The sequence below is a fragment of the Pangasianodon hypophthalmus genome, chromosome 1 (assembly GCF_027358585.1).
Source record: "Pangasianodon hypophthalmus isolate fPanHyp1 chromosome 1, fPanHyp1.pri, whole genome shotgun sequence".
Taxonomy (NCBI): domain Eukaryota; kingdom Metazoa; phylum Chordata; class Actinopteri; order Siluriformes; family Pangasiidae; genus Pangasianodon; species Pangasianodon hypophthalmus.
The window spans coordinates 6,979,956-7,000,718 of record NC_069710.1 but is presented as its reverse complement, the minus strand read 5'-3'; the positions used below and the strand labels follow the sequence as shown (position 1 = coordinate 7,000,718).

Genomic DNA, 20,763 nt, shown 5'->3' with positions numbered 1-20,763 from the left:
GCCAGGTCTGCCTCTGAGCACCATTTGACCTCTGCAACTGATCCAGAATGCATCTGCATGATTTGTTTTCAGGCTTCCCAAGTTTCCTTACACCACCCCATTGCTACGCTTCCTGCACTGGTGTCCTGTAGCTGCCCACATCAGATTTAAAACACTGATGCTTATCTACAAGCTAGAAAATGAACCAGCACAGACGATAAGGGTGTCTGTCAAATGCTGTAAACGTAAATGTAATGTAAATGAATAACTGTTCTTTATTCCCCAATTTTAACTTTGAGCTTGTTGAATTGTGAAAATATTCATTAATTGAACAAACAGTTTCACTTCTCAATTGCATAGCTAGTGCATATTTAGGCTTTTGCTTCTGGAAGCTTCATAAATTTTTCACAGAGGAGGAGGATCAATTTAAGAATGTGATAAATGGACGTTTTTAGAGCGTCCATCAGTCTGTATTGAACAGCGTATTAAGACATGGTGCTTTATCATGTTTTTGTGAAGGAAGATGAGCTCCTGTGCTGAGCTTTACTCTATTTAAATTTAAAGTTTATGTTTAAATATGTTTCTTTTATTATAGGCAGGGATGGTGTGTCCGAATTACCCACAATGCATCTGCAAGAAGAGACTTGAGCACACACAGGGAAAAAAAAAACAACAAGTAGCCATTTTTATTTTAAAAAAAATAATAATAATAATAAATTGAATTTAGATAACATCCAAATTCAATAATACAGAGAATAATACAGAAGTGTAAATCAGGATTTATTATATTATTATTATATTATGTATTGAATCTCAACAAATACTGTTAGATACTGTAGAGTTGAATTAGTTTGCAAGTAGACAGACAGACAGACATACAGATCTTTACAAAGGAAAAAAAGGCAAATAAAAAATGCAGAAAATAGAGAATATACAAGCATAAGTAGAAATAATTATAAAAAATAAAGAAAATGAAGTAATTAAGCAGTTGAATAAAAAATAAAGAATTTAAATAGTATTAAAGAATTGGATAAATTGGGGAATTGCATCAGAAGAAAAATAAATACAGATAAGATGTAAGATGTAATTTGCAAGATGTAATTTGCATAAAATTTGTTGTTTGTTCTTGTTTCTTATGATATCATTTATATGAAATTAAACAAAATTCAGTTTGTACTTTTTTCATAAGATTAAGTTCAATAGATGAGCAGTACTGGATTACTGTAGCCCAGAGAAAGACCAAAGTGGAAGCAGCTCACAGTGGATTATTTAAATACATCAGGCATTTCGGTCACACATATCCTGCTGACAAACCAGTTTGCTCTGTAACCTGTGACCACTGCCTCACTTATATGTCATGCCTGGATGTTCAGTGCTCATGCTGTCACCTGTCATTCATGCTTCATGGCATGTGGACATGCTGTTTAGCTTTAAACCTGATCTGACCAGATCTATAGGCAGCGTGATTAAGCTTATGTTACTCCATTACACTATATGGAGTAATCTGACTATGCAGTATCCTCTGAGTTGGAGAAAAGTAGAATTGTGCAATTGCATTTGATGCTGTTAATCTATTTTCTCTTTCCTGCAGTCAAACGCCTGCATAAGTGAATTTGATACAGTGAATGCATATCAAATGATATATCACTGAAAGGTAAAGTCTATGTTTATGTAATTAAGACTGATTATTCATGCTATTGGATTCCAGTAGTTTTATTTCTTTATTGCGGTAACTCATGGCTAATATCAACAGCTAATATTTCCATATTTTCCAATCACTGTTTAATGCCAGAAATGTTCTTTTCAAAATAAATATAGAGCACTGAGCAAAAGGCAGATTTCATTAAATATGTATGAGTTTTTTTTTTTTTTCCTTTTTGGGGTTGCAAGCTTATTTAAAAATATGCTATTTGTAATACACAACTATATGTAATACACACCTTTTCAGATGAAAATATCATCAAGGTTTTCTGAGACAGAAGCAAGTAAAATCTGAAGAAGTTTTCAGAGATTAGAAAAAAAACTTCCAGACATTTTCTTCATAAAACTGCACTTCAGTGAACATAAGAGAACTGATGCAATTTTAAAGGCAAATGAGGATCACACATAATACTGATTTGATCTGGTTTATTTTCTGGTTTTGGGATATTTAGAAAAATTTTGAAAATCATTTTTTAAGCATGTTCAATTCACAGATATTTCTTTACATGCATGTACCTGGGACTGTTGTACAGTACAGTACTTTATCTTTCGGGGAATTCTTTCACAATTGAACTAAAACCCAATCAGGAAATAAATGAATTTTTATAGACATCCTGTCTAATAATAGGTAATACATATATCTGAAAAAAAGAAAAGTAATAATTATTAATAATTATTGATATGTCCAGGATATGTATCCACATTTTTTATGAGTAGTTATTTCATATTGGATGAAATATTGTCCTTTGTCTGAGAGACAAATATTCCAGATGCATTGATCCTTTGGCAATTCAGACATCTGTAAGCATTCGCTGGTCTTTTCAATCAACTGGACCAGAAAGAATTGTGTGTCCTGACACTTGATTAGACAGCAATGCTTGCCTTGTCCAGTCACTGAAGCTTCAAATGCTCAGACAGATCTTTCTGGTTAAGGGGAAATGGAGTGTCCCCATGCGCTTTAGAGTGACAGGTATACAATCATAGCATCCGCCTCCCACGTCTCAGCACGTGCTGATTCAGTGTTGGCCTTGTTATCATTCTTGATCAGGTCATTCTGATTTATTAATCCTGCACAGCATCCTTCATCAGATCCTTTAAACCAGAATGCACGAGCATACACGAGCACATTCTTCATTTATAATTGATCACCTCCTGCACGAGAGAGCCTGCTTGCTTGGAGCTGGCTAAAGATATACAGTTTAGCACATGGGGCATGGCAAGGCTCCAGGTGCACAGTCACCACGGAAATGAGGTTGTATAAGCACTGGGACTTGTGTCCAGCCACTCGGTGCCTTTTTTTAGACAGTAGAAATAACTGCAGAAACCTGCATTGATTGCTCCTACTTCAGTCTGAACAGAGAAGTGCAATTCATTTTCGATTTGAAGATGAGCAATTATGGAAAAAAAAAAGAAACATGAAAATGAAATTCGCTGAAATGTGCCCCTGGATAATTTTCCATTTGACCGTGCAAAGAAAGACATAAGTAGAGAAACTCAGCAGGGGATAATCTGTTTAACAAAATGCTGCTAGCTGAAAAGATTATGATTCTAACAAACAGAGCATACGTGGGGACCAGAGAGAATCTTCTTACATTCATAACCCTTTACCTGGGCTGCTCTCAGTTTTAGGACATTTCCATGGATACCCAAGGTGCAGCACTTCATCACTGTATATCTCTGGGGAGAGGAATGGGCCCTGGCCTTTCCTGACAGGTCCTAATTGGATAGTCTCTGGTTTCAGGGAGGATGACTCAACTGTGTGAGGGGTTGAGTCCTCAAATTTTGTCTTCTAACAAGTTAGGACATCGTTAGACCTATCGTAAAGCAAATTTAGACATTTCAGGAAGAGCAGTCTGAACAGTCATTATTATGGTTGAAGGGTTCCAAATTTCATTTTATACCACAGTGCTGCTGAATTCTCGAATCTGATTTATGAAAAAGGTGTTGATTAATTTTCTGTAACAACAGTTCTAACAGTGGCACCAGCTGTAATTCAAATAATAGGATTATATTAATTTGCTCATTCTCATTATTCATTCATTATCGTTTCTATAGTAACACTTCATTCAGAGGAATTTGTATGGCAGACAGTCAAGATAATCTAGTGCTAATAATAAATGGATTTTTTTAATGTGTTGTTATTTAACAAAGACAAATGTATACCGTGCCTTGCAAAAGTATTCACCCCCTTGGTGGTTTTCCTGTTTTGCTGCATTACATCCTGGAATTAAAATGGATTTTTGGGTTTTTTTTTTTTTTAACCATTTGAGTACTGCTGCATGTCTCTTGGGGTATGTATCTATTAGCTTAGCACATCTAGCCACTGCGATTTTTTAGGGTTAGATGGGTTGTGTTGGAGTACAGCAATCTTCAAGTCATTCCACAGATTCTCAGGTCTGGGCTTTGACTAGGCCATTCCATGACATTTAAATGTTTCCCTTTAGACCACTCCAGTGTAGCTTTAGCAGTATGTTTAGGGTCATTGACCTGCTGGAAGCTGAACCTCCATTCCAGTCTCAAATCTCTTAGTTGAGAGATTTGATTGCCCTGTATTTTGTGCTAACCATCTTTCCTTCAATCCTGACCAGTTTTCCAGTCCCTGCTGATGAAAAGCATCCCCACAGCATGATGCTGCCACCACCAGGCTTCACTGTGGGAATGGCGCTCTTGGTTTGATGGGAAGTGTTAGGTTTGCACCACACATAGCGTTTCCCATGATGGCCAAAGACTAAAATTTTAGTCTAATCTGATCAGAGAAAATTTTTCCATGTGTTTGAGATGTTTGCTATATGCTGTTTGGCAAACTCCAAACATGATTTTTTGTTTTGTTTTGTTTTGTTTTTTTCTTTAACCAATGGCTTTTTTCTGGCCACTCCTCCATAAAGCCCCACCCTGTGGAGTGTATGGCTTAAAGTTGTCCTATGGACAGATACTCCCATCTCTGCTGTGAATCTTTGCAGCTCCTTCAGTGTTTGGTGTCTTTGCTGAATCTCTGATTAATGCCCTCCTTGCCCGGTCTGTGAGTTTTGGTGGACGGCCTTCTCTTGTCAGGTTTGTAGTGGTGCCATATTCTTCTATTTTGTTATAATGGATTTAAGGTTGCTCCTTGGGATGTTCAAAGTTTGGGATTTTTTTTTATAACCTGACCCTGATCTATACTATTCTATACTGTTTGGAGAGCTCTTTGGTCTTCATGTTAATTGCTTAGTGGTGTCGCAGACTCAGGGGCCTTTCAGAACAGGTGTATTTATATGGACATCATGTGACAGATCATGTGACACTTTGATTGCACACAGGTGGACCTTAATCAACTAATTATGTGACTTCTGAGGTTAACTGGATGGATCTTATTTAGGTTTCATAGCAAAGGGGGTGAATACATATACACTCACATCTTTTCAGTATTTAATTAATTTTTTTTTTATTTTTTTTAATTTTTTGTTAGATCCGTTACATAAAATCCAAATAAAAATCCATTTTAATTCCAGGTTGTAATGCAACAAAACAGCAAAAAAACACAAAGATGGGGGTAGGGGGGGTGAATAATTTCGCAAGACACTAATTATTGACATGGCGAAGTTTTCTATATGGAGACCTATATTTATTTGACATTTATGGAAAGCGTCTCAGGTACCAGCACTTTGTAACAGTCAGTAAGTTTTCCACCACGGGAAAGTCTTCAGCACAGAGAACTTTGCGCTTTCCGGTTTCTCATCTGCAGTTTTTTCTTATTAACCTCAAGAGTGAGAAAAAAATGGATGCTCGTGACTGTATATAGCTGCTGTCTATCATATCTATCATAACTATCATGTAAGTGATAAGAGGACCTAACTTGTCTTGTGGACATTTCACAACATTAAATGTAACTATAAACGGTTAATGTGTATTTTAATAAATAAAAAATGTGATCATTGGCAAATTGCTGTGGCATGAGAATAAAACACTACAAGATATGCTGTTACAGAAAAATAATCCACTTCAGGGTGGTAACCGATTCACACTACCCACTACCCTAGAGCAGCATTCCCCATTGTTATTCCTTATTTATTAATTAACATTACTGCAGCTGGTCCACTGGGTGTATTATCGATGTAAAGGCTTATGGATGGATATATGAATATATGGATATCAAATAAGTTTCTCTTTTGTATGTATCTCAATCGCAAGTAAAATTATTGTATAATATTAACTCTGGTTACCTCAAAAGCGAAACAGGAGGAAATTGTATTTAAAGATTCCCTTCTGATTGTGGCACAGGAGCATCACAGACATTTTGAGAGCTGGTATCTGATTACACACTGAATTGATTATGTCCTTATGAGGTTTATGTCCTTTTCACTACAGCATGTAGCAATCTAACAACTTGATCAATGGGCCTCATTTATTATGAACAGTTATTATTATTATGGATATTTATTCATAACTCTTCTGTAAGAGCATTTACACAAGAAATTTTAGTATTCATGATAATTTCTGAAAACATGTATCCTAATTGTGCTCCAGAATGTGTGTAAATTTCTGCATACGAATTAATAAGAATTAACTAATGTAAACCTTGACATGATCGACTTCAAATTATATCATTTGCATGCATTATTTTGTATAACTTTTATATATGGAAGATATTGTCGAGTATAAATCGCTTATGTTTATTACATTTACAGCATTTAGTAGACCCTCTTATCCACTTACAGAAGTGCTTTGTAGTGTCTATCAAAAACATACTCTCATGCTAGATCACTAGTTCAGTTATTTAGAAAACTCTATTAATGGCATTAATTAAAAAATCTGAAAAAAATATAGAAAGCGAGCCAACACAACCCCAAAAATTAAGACAAACATAATTAGACATTCAATTATAACAAAAGAAATCTCGCTGTATAAACAGAGGATGGGCGATCTGTCTGCGCATAGCAGTAAGCCGTAAACTAAAGCCTCAGCTGACAGAAGATTAAGGTCATGCGTCTGAGGGTTGTTGTTCTTCTTTCGGCTGCTCCCATTAGGGGTCACCACAGCGGATCATTGGTCCGCATATTTGATTTGACACAGTTTTTGTGCTGGATGCTCTTCCTGATTCTACGGTCCCCAAATTTATCCGGGCTTGGGACCGGCACTGGAAGTGCACTGTCTTGTGCAACCCCAGTGGCTGGGATTGGTTCCCTGGTGGGAAATTGAACCTGGGCCGCAGCGTTGAGAGCGCTGAGGCCTAACCACTAGTCCTCCAGGCACCCAAGGTCATGCTTCTGAGAGTAAGGATGTTTTAAGACCGGTATCATATTTTCAGAGGATAAAATCTGGCTTATGAAATGGTTCAGTTTGCCACAGTATCTTCTTTTGATGCTGTGCAACATTTCCAGCATGTCGGCCAAGGCACTTAGAGCAATTTTTAAATAGCATTTCCCTGTGTGACCTGCTCGGTGTGCATGATCTCCTGGGTACAGTGTAGATCTTTTTTTCTCCTCCTTGCTCTCATGTCACACCATTTGCTTGTCAGCTCACTGAATTCACACCTGCATCACCTTCTCTGTAATCTATCTCTAGATTTTGACCTTTTCAGGTGCTGTTACAGTGCTAAGTATGTTATTGGCATAGAAGCAAGTCACAATAACTTCCACTTCCGGCCTTTCCTTTGTTTCCAGCCCTCTGTTCACTTGAACCTATATGGAATTTTTTTGGGCGTCATTAAATGCAAATGAGCTGTGTTGGGAATGTGCTTTGCACTTTACGGGTGATTAATATACACATGTGAGTAAGAAGAAAATCAGTGTTTCCAAAACTTTTGAAAATCTGGCAGAAAATGTTTGTTCGGTTTGGCTTATGCGAACAATTACACGTAACTTTACTAAAAAGTTGATAAATGAGGCCCAATGCATGACATTTACTATGTGAGAATCACACTTAACTAGCAAAGTTTTAGACATCTTTAGTCAGACTGACTGTTTTACCACTGTTTGTTAAACTGGCTCCTTTCTCAACATGATATTTGCAGGAAGACAGCCTAAGCAAGATAAAAAAAAGCAACATTTCCACATTGTGTTAGTGAAATACAACTCCTGGCAAAAATTATGGAATCACCACACTTAGAGGATGTTCACCCAGCTTTTTTACTTTATAGCAAACAAACAAATCACAGATATGACACAAAAACGGTTTTGTTCAATAGCTTAACATTCTGGTTTGTGAAATATACATAAAAAAATTCAAGGACATATTTTTTTATTAATGGCATGTCTTTTTCCAAATCAAGTAGAGGAAAAAATTATGGAATCACTCAATGTTGAGGAAAAAATTATGGAATCAATTTTTAATTTCCATTTCTAAAACAAATACTGGGACAAGTCTAAAAATGCTAATAAGTCAGCAGTTAAAAGGGAGTGCTTACACACTTTAATGGGCTGTTGGACTTGGCTAATTGAAAGGAAACATGGCTCCAATGAGAGAGTTGTCAGTTGAAACAATGGAAAGGATTATAAAACTCCTTCAACAAGGAATTTCAACATGGAGTGTGGCCAAAGAGGTTGGTTGATCCCAGTCAGCTGTGTCTAAAATTTGTTGCAAGTATAAACTTAATGGGAAGGTTATGAAAGGTAGATATACAGGCAGACTAAGGAAGATGTCAAAGCATCAGGATAGAAAACTCAAAGCACTATGCCTTGAAAATAGAAAATGCACAACAAAACAAATGAAAAACAAATGGGCGGAAACAAGAGTCAATGTTTGTGACAGAACTGTAAGAAACCGGCTGAATGAAATGAGATTTATATATAGAAAAGCCAAAAGAAAACCAGCCCTAACACCAAAACAGAAGAAAACAAGGTTACAGTGGGCTAAGGAGAAGCAATCATGGAGTGTGGATGATTGGATGAAAGTGAAATTCAATGATGAATCATGAATCTGCATTGGCCAAGGAGATGATGCTGGAACTTTTGTCTGGTGCCGTTCTAACAAAACATATAAAGATGACTGCCTGAACCAATCAAATTTCCCAACTCATTTATGATATTGGGTTGCATGTCAGGTAAAGGACCAGGGGAGATGGCAGTCATTACCTCAGCAGTCAATGCACAGTTGTACAGTGAAATTTTGGACATTTTCTCATTCCATCCATAGAAAATAAGTTTGGTGATGATGAAATAATTTTTCTGGATGACAATGCATCTTGCCACAGAGCAAACAGTTTTAAAGCTTTTTTTCAGGAAAGGCATATCAACTCAATGACATGGCCAGCAAACAGTCCGGATCTCAATCCAATTGAAAATTTATGGTGGAAAGTAAAAAAAACTGGTCCATGTTAAGGCTCCACCCTGCAAAGCTGATCTGTCAACTGCTATTCGAGAAAGTTGGAACCAGATTGATGGAGAATATTGTTTTTCATTAGTGAGGTCTATGCCTCAAAGAATAAAAGCCAGAGGAGGAGCAACAAAGTATTAATTGTGTTTTTTTTGTTGATGATTCCATAATTTTTTCCTCAACATTGAGTGATTCCATAATTTTTTTCCTCTACTTGATTTGGAAAAAGACATGCCATTAATAAAAAAAAATGTCCTTGAATTTTTTTATGTATATTTCACAAACCAGAATGTTAAGCTATTGAACAAAACCTTTTTTGTGTCATATCTGTGATTTGTTTGTTTGCTATAATGTAAAAAAGCTGGGTGAACATCCTCTAAGTGTGGTGATTCCATAATTTTTGCCAGGGGTTGTATATTTATGGTTTCTTAAAGTTAAGGTATCAAGTATATTAGGCAGAAAAACCCAAAACCTGATTTTTTTGCTACAGCAACATCTGATGGCTTTCACAAGACCACCTCATAAATCATAATGTGATTTGTAACCTTTAATAACTTTAAATACCTGCTGCTTTCTTTGTTTACTTCCCTTACATTGTCTACATATGCATTTGGATATTGATCCATCTAACTCTATCTCCTGTGTATGGACAGATGCCGTTCGTATGAGGACTGTTGTGGGACTCGCTGCTGTGTGCGTGCTCTATCCATCCAGAGGCTCTGGTACTTCTGGTAAAAGTTATTTTTTTTATATGTCATTCAGATACTAAACATTTTAAACAAGCATATCATGCACCTGATAGGTAGTTTGCTACACTGTGGTGTGTTAAATCATATACAACACCTGTAGCATGCCCAGCCTTGGTGCAGTAGAGTAAACAGCTCTGCTTCCTGCCTTCACAGATCAATACTCTGCCTTATAGGGCTGTATGTCACCTGCTGTGTGTGGACCGAAAGATAGACTCCAAGCTATTAATCTCCTCCGTCTCGCACTTCCCCTGGTTATTTTTTGAATTTTATGCTGCTGAAAAACTTACAGAAAGGTTAAACACACATATCAAAGGGAGTGGTTTTGATCTTGCACCTTTAATCCGAAGTTACAAATGTTTGATTTTGCTTGATTCCTCTTAACTTGTTACTATTTCTATTTTAAATACTAGTGTAGACTTTTATAATAAACAGATTATTGATACTGGCTTTTTTTTTCTTATGAAAATTCACTATATTTTATTATGGGTTTGATATGATACACTGTAGTTTCAGTGTGATACTCTATGTTCTTACTACAAATATCAAACCGAGCCATGATACTGCTACTATATACTGAACCACAGTCCTGCCATAGTTTTATTATAGTGCTTTAGAATAACTATGTTTATTACATTCCGAAAACAGCTTATGTCCAGGTCTTATGCTTGTTTCAGTGGATTAATCTTATCTGGATACTGTAAATTTGTACCTAAACCCTGCTTCTATACCCATAAGGACTATGATACTCATACTAAACATCCTTTCAACACACTTTGTACTGTCTGACCTAGCAGTAAACAGCTGCAGAAAAAAGATATAATACAATTTATATTTTTATATATTTACATAATATAATTTAAATTTTTATAATTTTTATAATTTCACCTCCGACTTCATTAGGGATTTAAATCTACATCTGAATTTCTGTAAAGCTGCTTTGTGACAATATCTATTGTAAAAAGCACCATACAAATGACACTGAATGGAATTTCATTAAATACTATATAATATTTACTGAATGATATGCTTTAAGATGAATGAATAATGAAGACTCTAAGGCAGGGGTCTTCAATCTTATCCGCAAAGGGTCGGTGTGGCTGCAGGCTTTCATTACAGCCAAACTGATAGTTGATAGATAGACCTGATAGTTAAGATAGTTATATAAGTTTATTTTTAACATACAAGAACTGCTACCAGACACACACAGTTCCAGATTATTCGATAGCCTTGAGCAAGATCTCTAAAATGACGAACTCTGAAAGACAATATACTGTAAATGTAGGGAGCGATGTTTCTCGGATGTTGTAAAAGCTTCAGATTTAATAATATACCCAGTAAATGGGAGCTTCAATGAAGTTAGGATAATGCACAGAGATGAATGTAATAGAACATACTCATGATGGTGTTCCTCTTATTTCCGTTGACTGCCTGTACATTAGGCTGTTGCTGATGATGGGAGTGCTTTTCTGCTGCGGAGCTGGTTTTTTCATTCGCCGACGTATGTATCCATCTCCTCTGAGCGAAGAGCCCGCCTTTAATGTGTCATTCACCAGACACCCTGTGAGCACACCAGGTAAGGACGCCTACTTCCTGTCCAGCTTGCTATAAAGAGTACACGTATATTTAGCTTTTCTGTTTTGATCATGACCGATGGGACACTTGATAACGCTATGTCATTGCAGGACATTCCGGATTTTATATACACACATCCTCTCACAGATTTTATGTGTTACCTGTGCTCTTAATGATCGTACTACCTCAACATTTCCCAACACATATAAGCTTGGAGTACAGTGGGGAGCCATAGCTCAGACATTGAGGCAGACATTTATTATCAGTCCTACACTCTAAGCTCCAGAGAGCCACAGGCTAGTTACAGGCGTGAGATATTTCCTCATCAACTGCATCCCACCCCTACAGCTCTTCATCTCCTCTGTTTCTATCCTTCCCCGCATTTCTCCCTCTCTGCATGCAGGATAAGCAGGAACTCTCTGATAAAGCTTGTGTGATTGTAAACAAATATGGCACTAGCATATGGCCACCACCAACTTCCTGCTGTTCAGAATAGATGAGGCAAACAATATTACTGAGCAACAGACTTCTGTAACTGCATGCGTACACGATTCTGTATTCACCATGCTGTACTTGGAATAGTGAAATGATCATAGTAGGATTGACTCTCTATTGTTCATAAGTATCAAAATATCCAAAAGTATTGGCATTCATTTTATAGAGCATTATAGCACATACACTGGTGTTTCAAAGATGGACCCTTTTTTTCTCGAAGCTATCCTCCAGTTTTATTATGTTGGCTTGACAAAGCCAACATTCTGTTCTGCTGTTTAAGCGTATCATTATTATTATTATTATTATTATTATTATTATTATTATTATTATTATTATTATTCTGAGACACAAAATTTCTAAACAATACTCCGCCTAGAGCTTTCAAGCTACATCCTCCAAACTCGCCCACAGACCTTCAACCTGTTCTGAGTTACTGTGTTTAACATTTTAAACATTAATTAACAGACATCCACACAGAAACTGTATCCCACCAGAATAGTAGTTTTTATTTATGTAGATTTATTTATATAGGTTTTATAACTTAGTTTTGAATAATTTAGTTAAGTGCTGGGGAAGAAGGAAAAAAAAAGAAAGTTGGGAATGCATGAATACACACTGCAGACTAAGGAACGTGCACTCTTGACTCTTGTCTCCTGTAATTTTATTTATTGTTTCATTTCTTTGTCATAGATTTGGTGTTTATAAACTAGATTAAATTCTAATCTATACTACTAAATGGGTAAAATGCTGATGATGTCCTATGTTACTTTGAGTGCTATACTTAACTCTAATATTGTTACTTTCAGCATCTTTAGCTAAATACTAAACTACAGAAATATCACGTGGCAATTATATGCATGGATAGTTTGAATGGAAGTAAATACATCTAAGGATGTCATCTTAGATGTTTTTTTAAACCTTTTTTTCATTAGCGTTTAGAGACAAAAGTAGGTCATTGGCTTTCTGTGGCTTTTGAAACATCAGTATATGAATAGAAGGAAACTAATTGGGCTCTGTCATTATCGCACTCGCTCATGTGGAAAACGGAATTGAGGTTAAATAATGCAGGGCGGTACCTAATTCTGTTATTAAGGTTGGACTGTTCATGCGTGTACGGTGGAACATGAAACATGGAAATCCCACAGTGTTTGCTTTTTTTTTTTTTTTTTTTTAAGCTAATTGTACAAGTGCATTCATTCAGTTGGAGAACTCAGGTTTGTGTTTCACAGTGTTTCTACTGAACAGCCTGAGTCTTAGCTGATTAACTGCCAATGCAGCACTGATTTGCGCTTAGTGACACCCTGTGGTTGTTCACCACCACCCTGCTCTCTGCATCACTCACGACCCCTGTTAGGCCAGCCTGACCTCATATACTGTATAATATAGACATAAAATATATAATATAGGAAAAAAAATTACAGTTAAAGTTTTGAAAGGAACTAAACTAGGCACTAAAACATAAGAGTAGTGATATATAAATGATATTAATCCACTCATTAATTAAGAAGACTAATTTCTACAATGTGCCAAATTATTCAAAAGCAGTGTTTTATTTTTGAACAGGGGTTTTAAATTATGTATTATATTCATTCCTTTATATAATTCATCCTTGATCTAGTAGCTACTTATAATCTAGCAGAACCAAAGCCCCTACAAAGTCTGGCATGGCTTACACTGTGTTATTCATTGATTTCAGCTCAGCATTTTAAAAAAACTCCACGAAAATGAAAAAGCACACATTGTGGAGTTCAGGGAATCTAACAGCAGGGAACACTCTCCCAGCAATAAAGATGACGTAAACGTTTAAACAACCTAACCTACTTACCAGATCTATCCAGTCTGCTTGTCCATCTTTGGACCTAATAAATATACACTAATGCTGGCTTTACACTGTAACCCAGATTTGCTGTTGTAAATAAAACTTGCACATCATAAAGAATTCTTTGGTTGTGAGTTGAGACTGGCACTCTTAGAAAGGTCTTAGCTGGTTTAGTGACATTGCAACTAAATTCTGGCAGTGTCATGTAATGATAACGAAGACAGATGGAAATGTAAGGCAGTGTTTAATAAAGTCTGTGCAAACAAGCAAGAATCAAAAACAGGAACAGGCAGAGGTCAGGCGAACAGCAAACACAATATCAGACGTATAGGCAAAATACACGAAAACAGAGGGCAAAGTCACAGACACAAAGGAATTGAACATATACTTCACAAAGTTCGAGTGACTGAAAGTCTATTATAAAGGGTGCATGTGTGTGTGTGTGTGTGTGTGTGTGTGTGTGTGTGTGTGTAATTGCAAACAGGTGTGCACAATCAGAAATCCAGTGACTAATTGCAAGATAGTGTGTGTGTTGTGGGAAATGGAGTCCAGGATGGCCATGTTTGGAAGCTGTGGTGCATGTTGGGAAATGGAGTCTGTAGCCTGGGTTGACGTGACAGTCAGAAACGTTTTCTGACAAAATGAGTGCGACTTCTGCTACGACGCTTTAAAAGCCACCAATAGGAGGATGACATAGGAATATGCAAAACTGGCAGCTAAAAATATAGTAGTGGCAATGGCATAAACTACACCTGCTTATGGACAGAAAAAATATCCCTATAAAATAGGATAAAATATTTTATCAAGCTCACAGAGAAGCATGGTTCTGTTTATGCGACCCCATTTTTTGCACCAGCCCAGATTGCACTTATTGATGAACATACTCATTGTCTTAAATTTCAGGTCTGTCATTCACTAGAGGTTCTTCATCATATAATTGAACATGGAGAACTCAGGTTCTCGCACAGCCTCTTGTAGAATTGAGTCAACATTTCATTGAGTTCATCTCATACAATGTGACAAGTAATAATCTTAAAAGGCCGCTGTAATCACCAGTCTAAAATCAGATTCTGCCCCTAACCCCTGCTCCTGATGACTCATCCCCAAAATTTACTTTGGACTAACACATTCTGAAATCTGTTTGAACCTACCGCACCTCACCCTTGTACACTATAATGGTCCTTTTCCACAACATAGTACAATAACACATTGCAAAAAGCCTCTTTGTACTTTGTACTTTTTCTAGCAGTTTTGGGGGAAGCATCTCTACTGTTTATATTTTTACTGACCGTGTAACAGTTATGGTCGCCAGAAATTGTGTATAGTTATGTGGGTAGTATTGGGGTGGGTGGGTTGATCTATTGAAGTCCACAATCAATCACACATTTGACAGCAGACTCATCCCCACTGAGTGTTAGTCCAAACAATGTGGTGTCATCTGCAGACTGTAGGAGTTTTACAGAGACCTCCCTTAAGATAGTGTAAATAGAAATCAGAAGAGTGACAGTGCAGAGTCTGTGGCACTCCAGTGCTAAGGGTCAGTAGATCTGCAGTAAGTTTGCTTAGCCTCACATTATGTCTCCTGTTTAAGGAAAAAAAAAGTTATTGATCTACCTATTGACAACTTACAGCCCCTCTAGCTGAGAGAATGTGGTCTGTAGGTGCTTTGAGATAATGGTGTTAAATGCACTGGTAATAAACCTGAAGTGCCCCAGTGCTGAGTTTCCAAAAAGATCTGTGTTAATTGCGTCTTTGGCAGGGCAGATTTTAATTAAAACTTTTGTCATTTAAAGTATAGCACCAGCTCCAGTGGAAAACTAAAAGAACAGACATAAGATAATAAAGGTCTTGAGTAATCAACTAGATTAAGTGTATCAGTGTGTAATGCTGATTTTTCGATTAACTATTTTCTTAAAATCTTCATTAGATTTTAAGTCAGATGATAATTGTTAATGCACTAGTTTGTTCCGGTCTGCATTCATGCAACTGAAGAAAATGGGTTCATTAGCAGAGAAGACCTATTTTAGTCTTTCAGAGTACCCTGGCTTTAATCCCCGAGTTAGCTGATCTCTTGCTTGACAAAACTGTCTGAACTTAAGCTATGCCATATATCTGGTTGCATCACAGTCATTCTTGGGAATACAACAGTCCTTTGTGTAATATGTTCCTAGAAATGTTTCAGTCTGAGGAATCAAAAGAGCTTTACGACTATTCAACAGCTCCACTTGTCCATTCCGCCTTATTACAATGCAGTCTTTGCCTGTATAAAAGAATACGGTGGTCTGCTGCATAATGGGAATGCCTAAGGGCCATGCAAGGGACAGCACAGTATTTGTTTTCAATTTTAGTGCAGCAATGATCAAGCCTTCTCTCTTCCCTGGTGGCACACGTGATGTTAATTATAAGTCCTTCTGTGCATCATATGAACAGGCTTGAGGAGGAACAGAAATGGCAGCCAGAATGAAAAAAGACCTACTCTCAGGGGGAATATATGGGTTTATATTCTTAATATAAAAGCAAATAGCACCTTTTCCCACATACCTCCATTCACAATGGTCTCTCAGGTCAGTGGAATGAGCTTGTACAGCCATGTCTCTGTGGAGCAGACATCTGCAACTTCTAAGAATTCTTGAATAATTTTGTAAGTCCAAAAATGCCTTTGCCAGACTTATTTGGAGAATGTGTCAAAGAAAAAACTGTATTTATGATGCTCTAAGCAATAATACTGCACTGTATAAATAATGTATAAATATAATGCGCTGTATAAATAATGTAGCTATAAGGAAAGTAAAATGGCAAAAACAATAACAATACTGTGAGAAAGGATTTATTATTGGTTCGTCCATTGGTCTAAGAGCTCTACATTTCCCTTCAGTGAAAACAAACAAGGTCATGTCCTCCACATGACTTTTCAACCCTCATAACTGACCAAGTTGTATTTTTCTAAAGGACATTCGCCCTCCTGCAGAGCATCAATCCCCATTACTTGTTATCGTCATAACATAGATAAGAGGAAATGTTGTAGTTCTTCTGATGTTGTCAGATGATGTAGTTTCAATAGTGGCCTCTAAAGAGCCAACAACATGCAAAAAATCAAATCTATACCTACACATAAAGACACAAAATCAAGAATACATGTATACAGGTAGCAAGATTGCAATAAAATGTTAGCAGTCAGAGAGAAAAAAACAGTATTTTTACATAAAACCTAGCATATATCCAATGAGTCAGATCATTTTTTTCTTCCAATGTGTGCCAGGCAACAGGAATACCATGCAAGGCAATAGTCTGGTATGACCCCCAACTTAAAAATTAGCAGCAACTCATATTGGTTTTTTAACTGAATAAGAGACCCCAGACCCACTCACTTAGTTTTCTATTGGCTCACAAGACCAAGGCTCATGAATTCACAAGTCAAAGGAAGTGAAAATAACCGCTACCAGAAGCAAATGTGCATCTTTTATATCCCTTTGTCCTTTCCCCTTCAGTGAATTGCCTTCTTTGACAGAGAAAAAAGCAGAAAAACTTTCAGGTGACTCTCTGATATTTGCATAGCAAGGAGTCAAAAATTGTAAATTCTATGGTTAACCCTGTAGCTGTTGGTACCATTATAAGTATATAAGTATATATAAATGGCCCCAGGATTCACGCTTGCCTGCCTAGTCTCTGGGGTCACGGGAGATCACTGACTAGAATGTCCAAACATCAGTAATTGGTGCAGAAGTAAGCCAAGAGATCAGGTTGTTCTGTGTATCCAATGCTGAGCTATAGTTTCTTGAGAAGGTGTGGCTATGGATCTCACATTAGTAGTGGTAGTAGTATTGAATAAAATAATTATTGTATTATTCAGTTTATTTTGGTATGACTTCAGGGTTTTTTTTTCATAACTTTTATGGTTTATTTTATTTCATAAACATTTTTTGCTGCAATAATGATAATTTCATTGCACCTCTGTGTAAATTAAAAGTAAATGATCTATAATTTTCAGGATTGGTCATTAGGGGAAATTGGTTTTTATTTATCTTATTTCATATCATTATACTTTATGTCTCTTTGTGCATTTTTACAAGCAGCTCAATCGCTTTTATTTCCCTCCACAGTTTCTCAGCAGCCTGGCATTCAGGGCTATGGTGACCCCAGCGTTACCATGACAATGCCTCTGGCCCCTGCCTATCCGGGCCAGCCCAGCACAGCCCACATGATGAGCTCATACCCACCACCGCCTTCCTACTGCAACCATCCTCCACCATCTTACGACCAGGTCTTCAAGACCACAGAGAAGAAGTAGGTCCAGACGTTCACCATGGCACAACACACTCCAGCAGATCAGCGATCTGAGTCAGGACGACACGACGTGATGCTGGCCAGGATCTCTGGCAGCCTACAACTCAGTCTCGAGTAGCTTCAAGTGGCTTGTTTTAATTTTGTGTGCTTGTTTTAGAATACAGCATTTTTTTATGTTCATTGTTCAACATTTTAGAGGTGGACAGAGCTGCTTTTATCTGACTGTGTATTTAAATAAAAACAACATGAAGATTGTTCTGGATGGAAGGACATGCAGAACATGAACTGCATCTCAGCTCAGATATTTTCAGAGGTTCAGAGTAAAGGAGTAAAGAAACTGGGTGGAGGCAAAAGATGGATGATGGCATACTGGAAAGAAGGTGGCAGTAAATCCAACTGTGTGATGTTTTTACTGTTGCTCTAATTGTACAGAAGAAAATGACAGTTATCTTTGGAGGACATCTTCCCATGCCAAGTCCACTGTGCTGGCTGGGCAATTTGCAAGCCTGGAGGCTTGGGACAGAGAAATCAGACCATCTTTTCTACAGAATGCAGCAAGGACTTCATTGTGTTTGAACAAGAGGAACTCTGCAGGCATCAGCGATCCCTGTGCTGAAACAGAGTGTGATGATAACCGAGCCGAAAGGACAGCACACCTTTCAATCCACTAGTCAAGCAGGTCAATACAGGCCATTCATTCATTCATCCTCGTAACCCATTATACACCAGAGGCCATTGGCTATTGTAAGTGAAGGTCTGATCCTGAATCAGCTTCCGCTTCAAATAGCTTGATATAACTGATGAGGACAAGTCCAAGGTTAGTCCATTCGTGATACCCAGCATGCAGCCATTTCACTGCCATAAATAGCACCAACCTGAGCTCAAGCCACCTTGCTCAAATGTAAGTGATCAAAAACAGTTACTTTGTGTTTTCCTAATGTAGTTATTGGACTTGCCATTTTACCCTTGAACATAGAGGCAGTGTGGTGATCCTCTGTGACTTGTTCCAATCAAAAATCATGTAAAAGTATCCTGCTGTGTCCAGGATTGAAAGCGTTCACTCAAAAGCACACTCTTGATGGCTGGAGATAAGAATTACAAGTGCACAATTAACTGTCAGTGTGAACTTTTATGCTTTTTAGCAATTTATAGCTTCGAAGTTGGAAGAAAAGTGTAGAAAACTTAGGCAGAAACTCAGCTTCAAACTTACAATAACTTATTTTTCTTGTCACAGCAGTGTCAACTTTCTTTGACAAAAGGTACAATGATGAAATAACTTAGCCAAGAAATTATCGTTTGATAGTGCAGTGTTTGCCTGGGATAAAAAGCATAGCACCAGGTTTAATATTAACACTTCACCTTAATGATGACATGCCTTGAAGCCCAATGCCATTCTTTTATCCACGTAAAAGAAACAGGACTTTAAATGGATCTTTTAAGGTGTCAGGTATACTCAAAGTTTTGAGGGATTTCAAAGAACGTTGTTCAAGCATGAGTAGGACAGATTAGAAATACATTTTGGACAGGATAACATTTGCTAGTTTTATTTGTGTTGATTATGTACATTTTAATGGCTGTTCTATGCAAAGTAAAGATCGGGTCAGTTATATGTACAACTTGCTTAGCTGTTGTAATAGGTGTGTGTTGTATCACTGTATCAGACTTGGCTGAAAGACATGCAAGTTACAGGCGTAAGTGCTATTACATGACACCACGTGACAAGCCGTAAAAACTTAGCTAAACACAAGAATTTCCATCCTTTATCTAAATAAGATAAGAAGATATACTGTTCTCTGTCATACTGTATCCAATAAACTGTCATTGACATGTCAGAAAACAACAGAGTGTCATGCTTGATGTCAGAGGATTCATGAATACAATACCAAAATTAAATTCTCTCACTAGGAATGTGCTATTTGTTTCCCCCCCCACATTGTATTTGCATGCAGCGAGCATGTGTGCAGCTGTAGACATAAAGATGTTTAACTTTATTCATGATGACTCAATTGGAGACATTTGATTGGACAGTTAATTTGAACATTTTGGTGTGTATTCCCCTCAGTGGAATCCAAAAGTCTGAGAGCACTAGGGAAAATGCTTCTATTTTGCATTCTTGTCTAATTCAATACAACAATTTCCATTACAAATTATATTATTGACAACAACGTGAGTGAAAAGTAGAATATTAGAAATATTTACATGAATTTCAGAGTTTCTTAGTATTTGGTACAGAATCGGATCTTTTGTAGAAAGGAGTCAGCATGGTCAAAATCATAAATTTGCCTACATTTAAATAGTGACCTAGTAATTGTGCAACATATTGAATATTGACTAATCAAGATGTTACACATTTCCTGTTTTTGTTTTGGAATTTTCAAAATTCCAGCACTTTCTGATTAGATCCAGTTTAGATGAATGAGGTCTCAGACTTTTGGACCCCACTGTACCTCTAGTTTTTCATAATTTACCTGCATGGCAAACAGGCTAATTGATTGTTCTGGATAGTCATTAGGATAATTGGATCAATGCGCCTTAACCATTTTCTGAATTACACTGCAAAGGGTAAAGCTGGGTCAACTCTGAAATGTGTGGAAATGTTCTTTAAAAATTATTAATTGGTTCTTGACTATGTTCAACAAATTTTATTGAGTTTTCCCTCAGACTATACCTTTTTTTTTTGTGAGCTTAGAAAACTTTTTTGTATTGCAACAACAACTGTGGTCACTGATTTCTGAACTAAAGACAGACCTGCAAACTACAGAACTAACAATATTCCTGCCTGAGTGTTTAAAATGGTGCCTTCTGATGTTCATGCTTGTCTGGATCTGTATTTAAAACTAAACTTAAAAGTATTCTGCAATGTTCGATAGAGGT

General features: G+C 37.0%; 1 protein-coding gene across 1 annotated transcript in view; it reads left to right on the top strand.

The window, feature by feature from the left end:
* The window catches only part of vopp1b (VOPP1 WW domain binding protein b), a 46,795-nt gene extending 27,066 nt beyond the window's left edge, over window positions 1–19,729 (top strand). The window contains exons 3-5 of the mRNA XM_034305696.2: window positions 9,624–9,701; window positions 11,159–11,292; window positions 17,706–19,729. Of these exons, the coding sequence (XP_034161587.1) occupies window positions 9,624–9,701; window positions 11,159–11,292; window positions 17,706–17,893 (400 nt within the window). The 3' untranslated portion in view covers window positions 17,894–19,729. The remainder of the gene's footprint in view (window positions 1–9,623; window positions 9,702–11,158; window positions 11,293–17,705) is intronic.
* The last annotated feature ends 1,034 nt before the right edge of the window (window positions 19,730–20,763 follow it).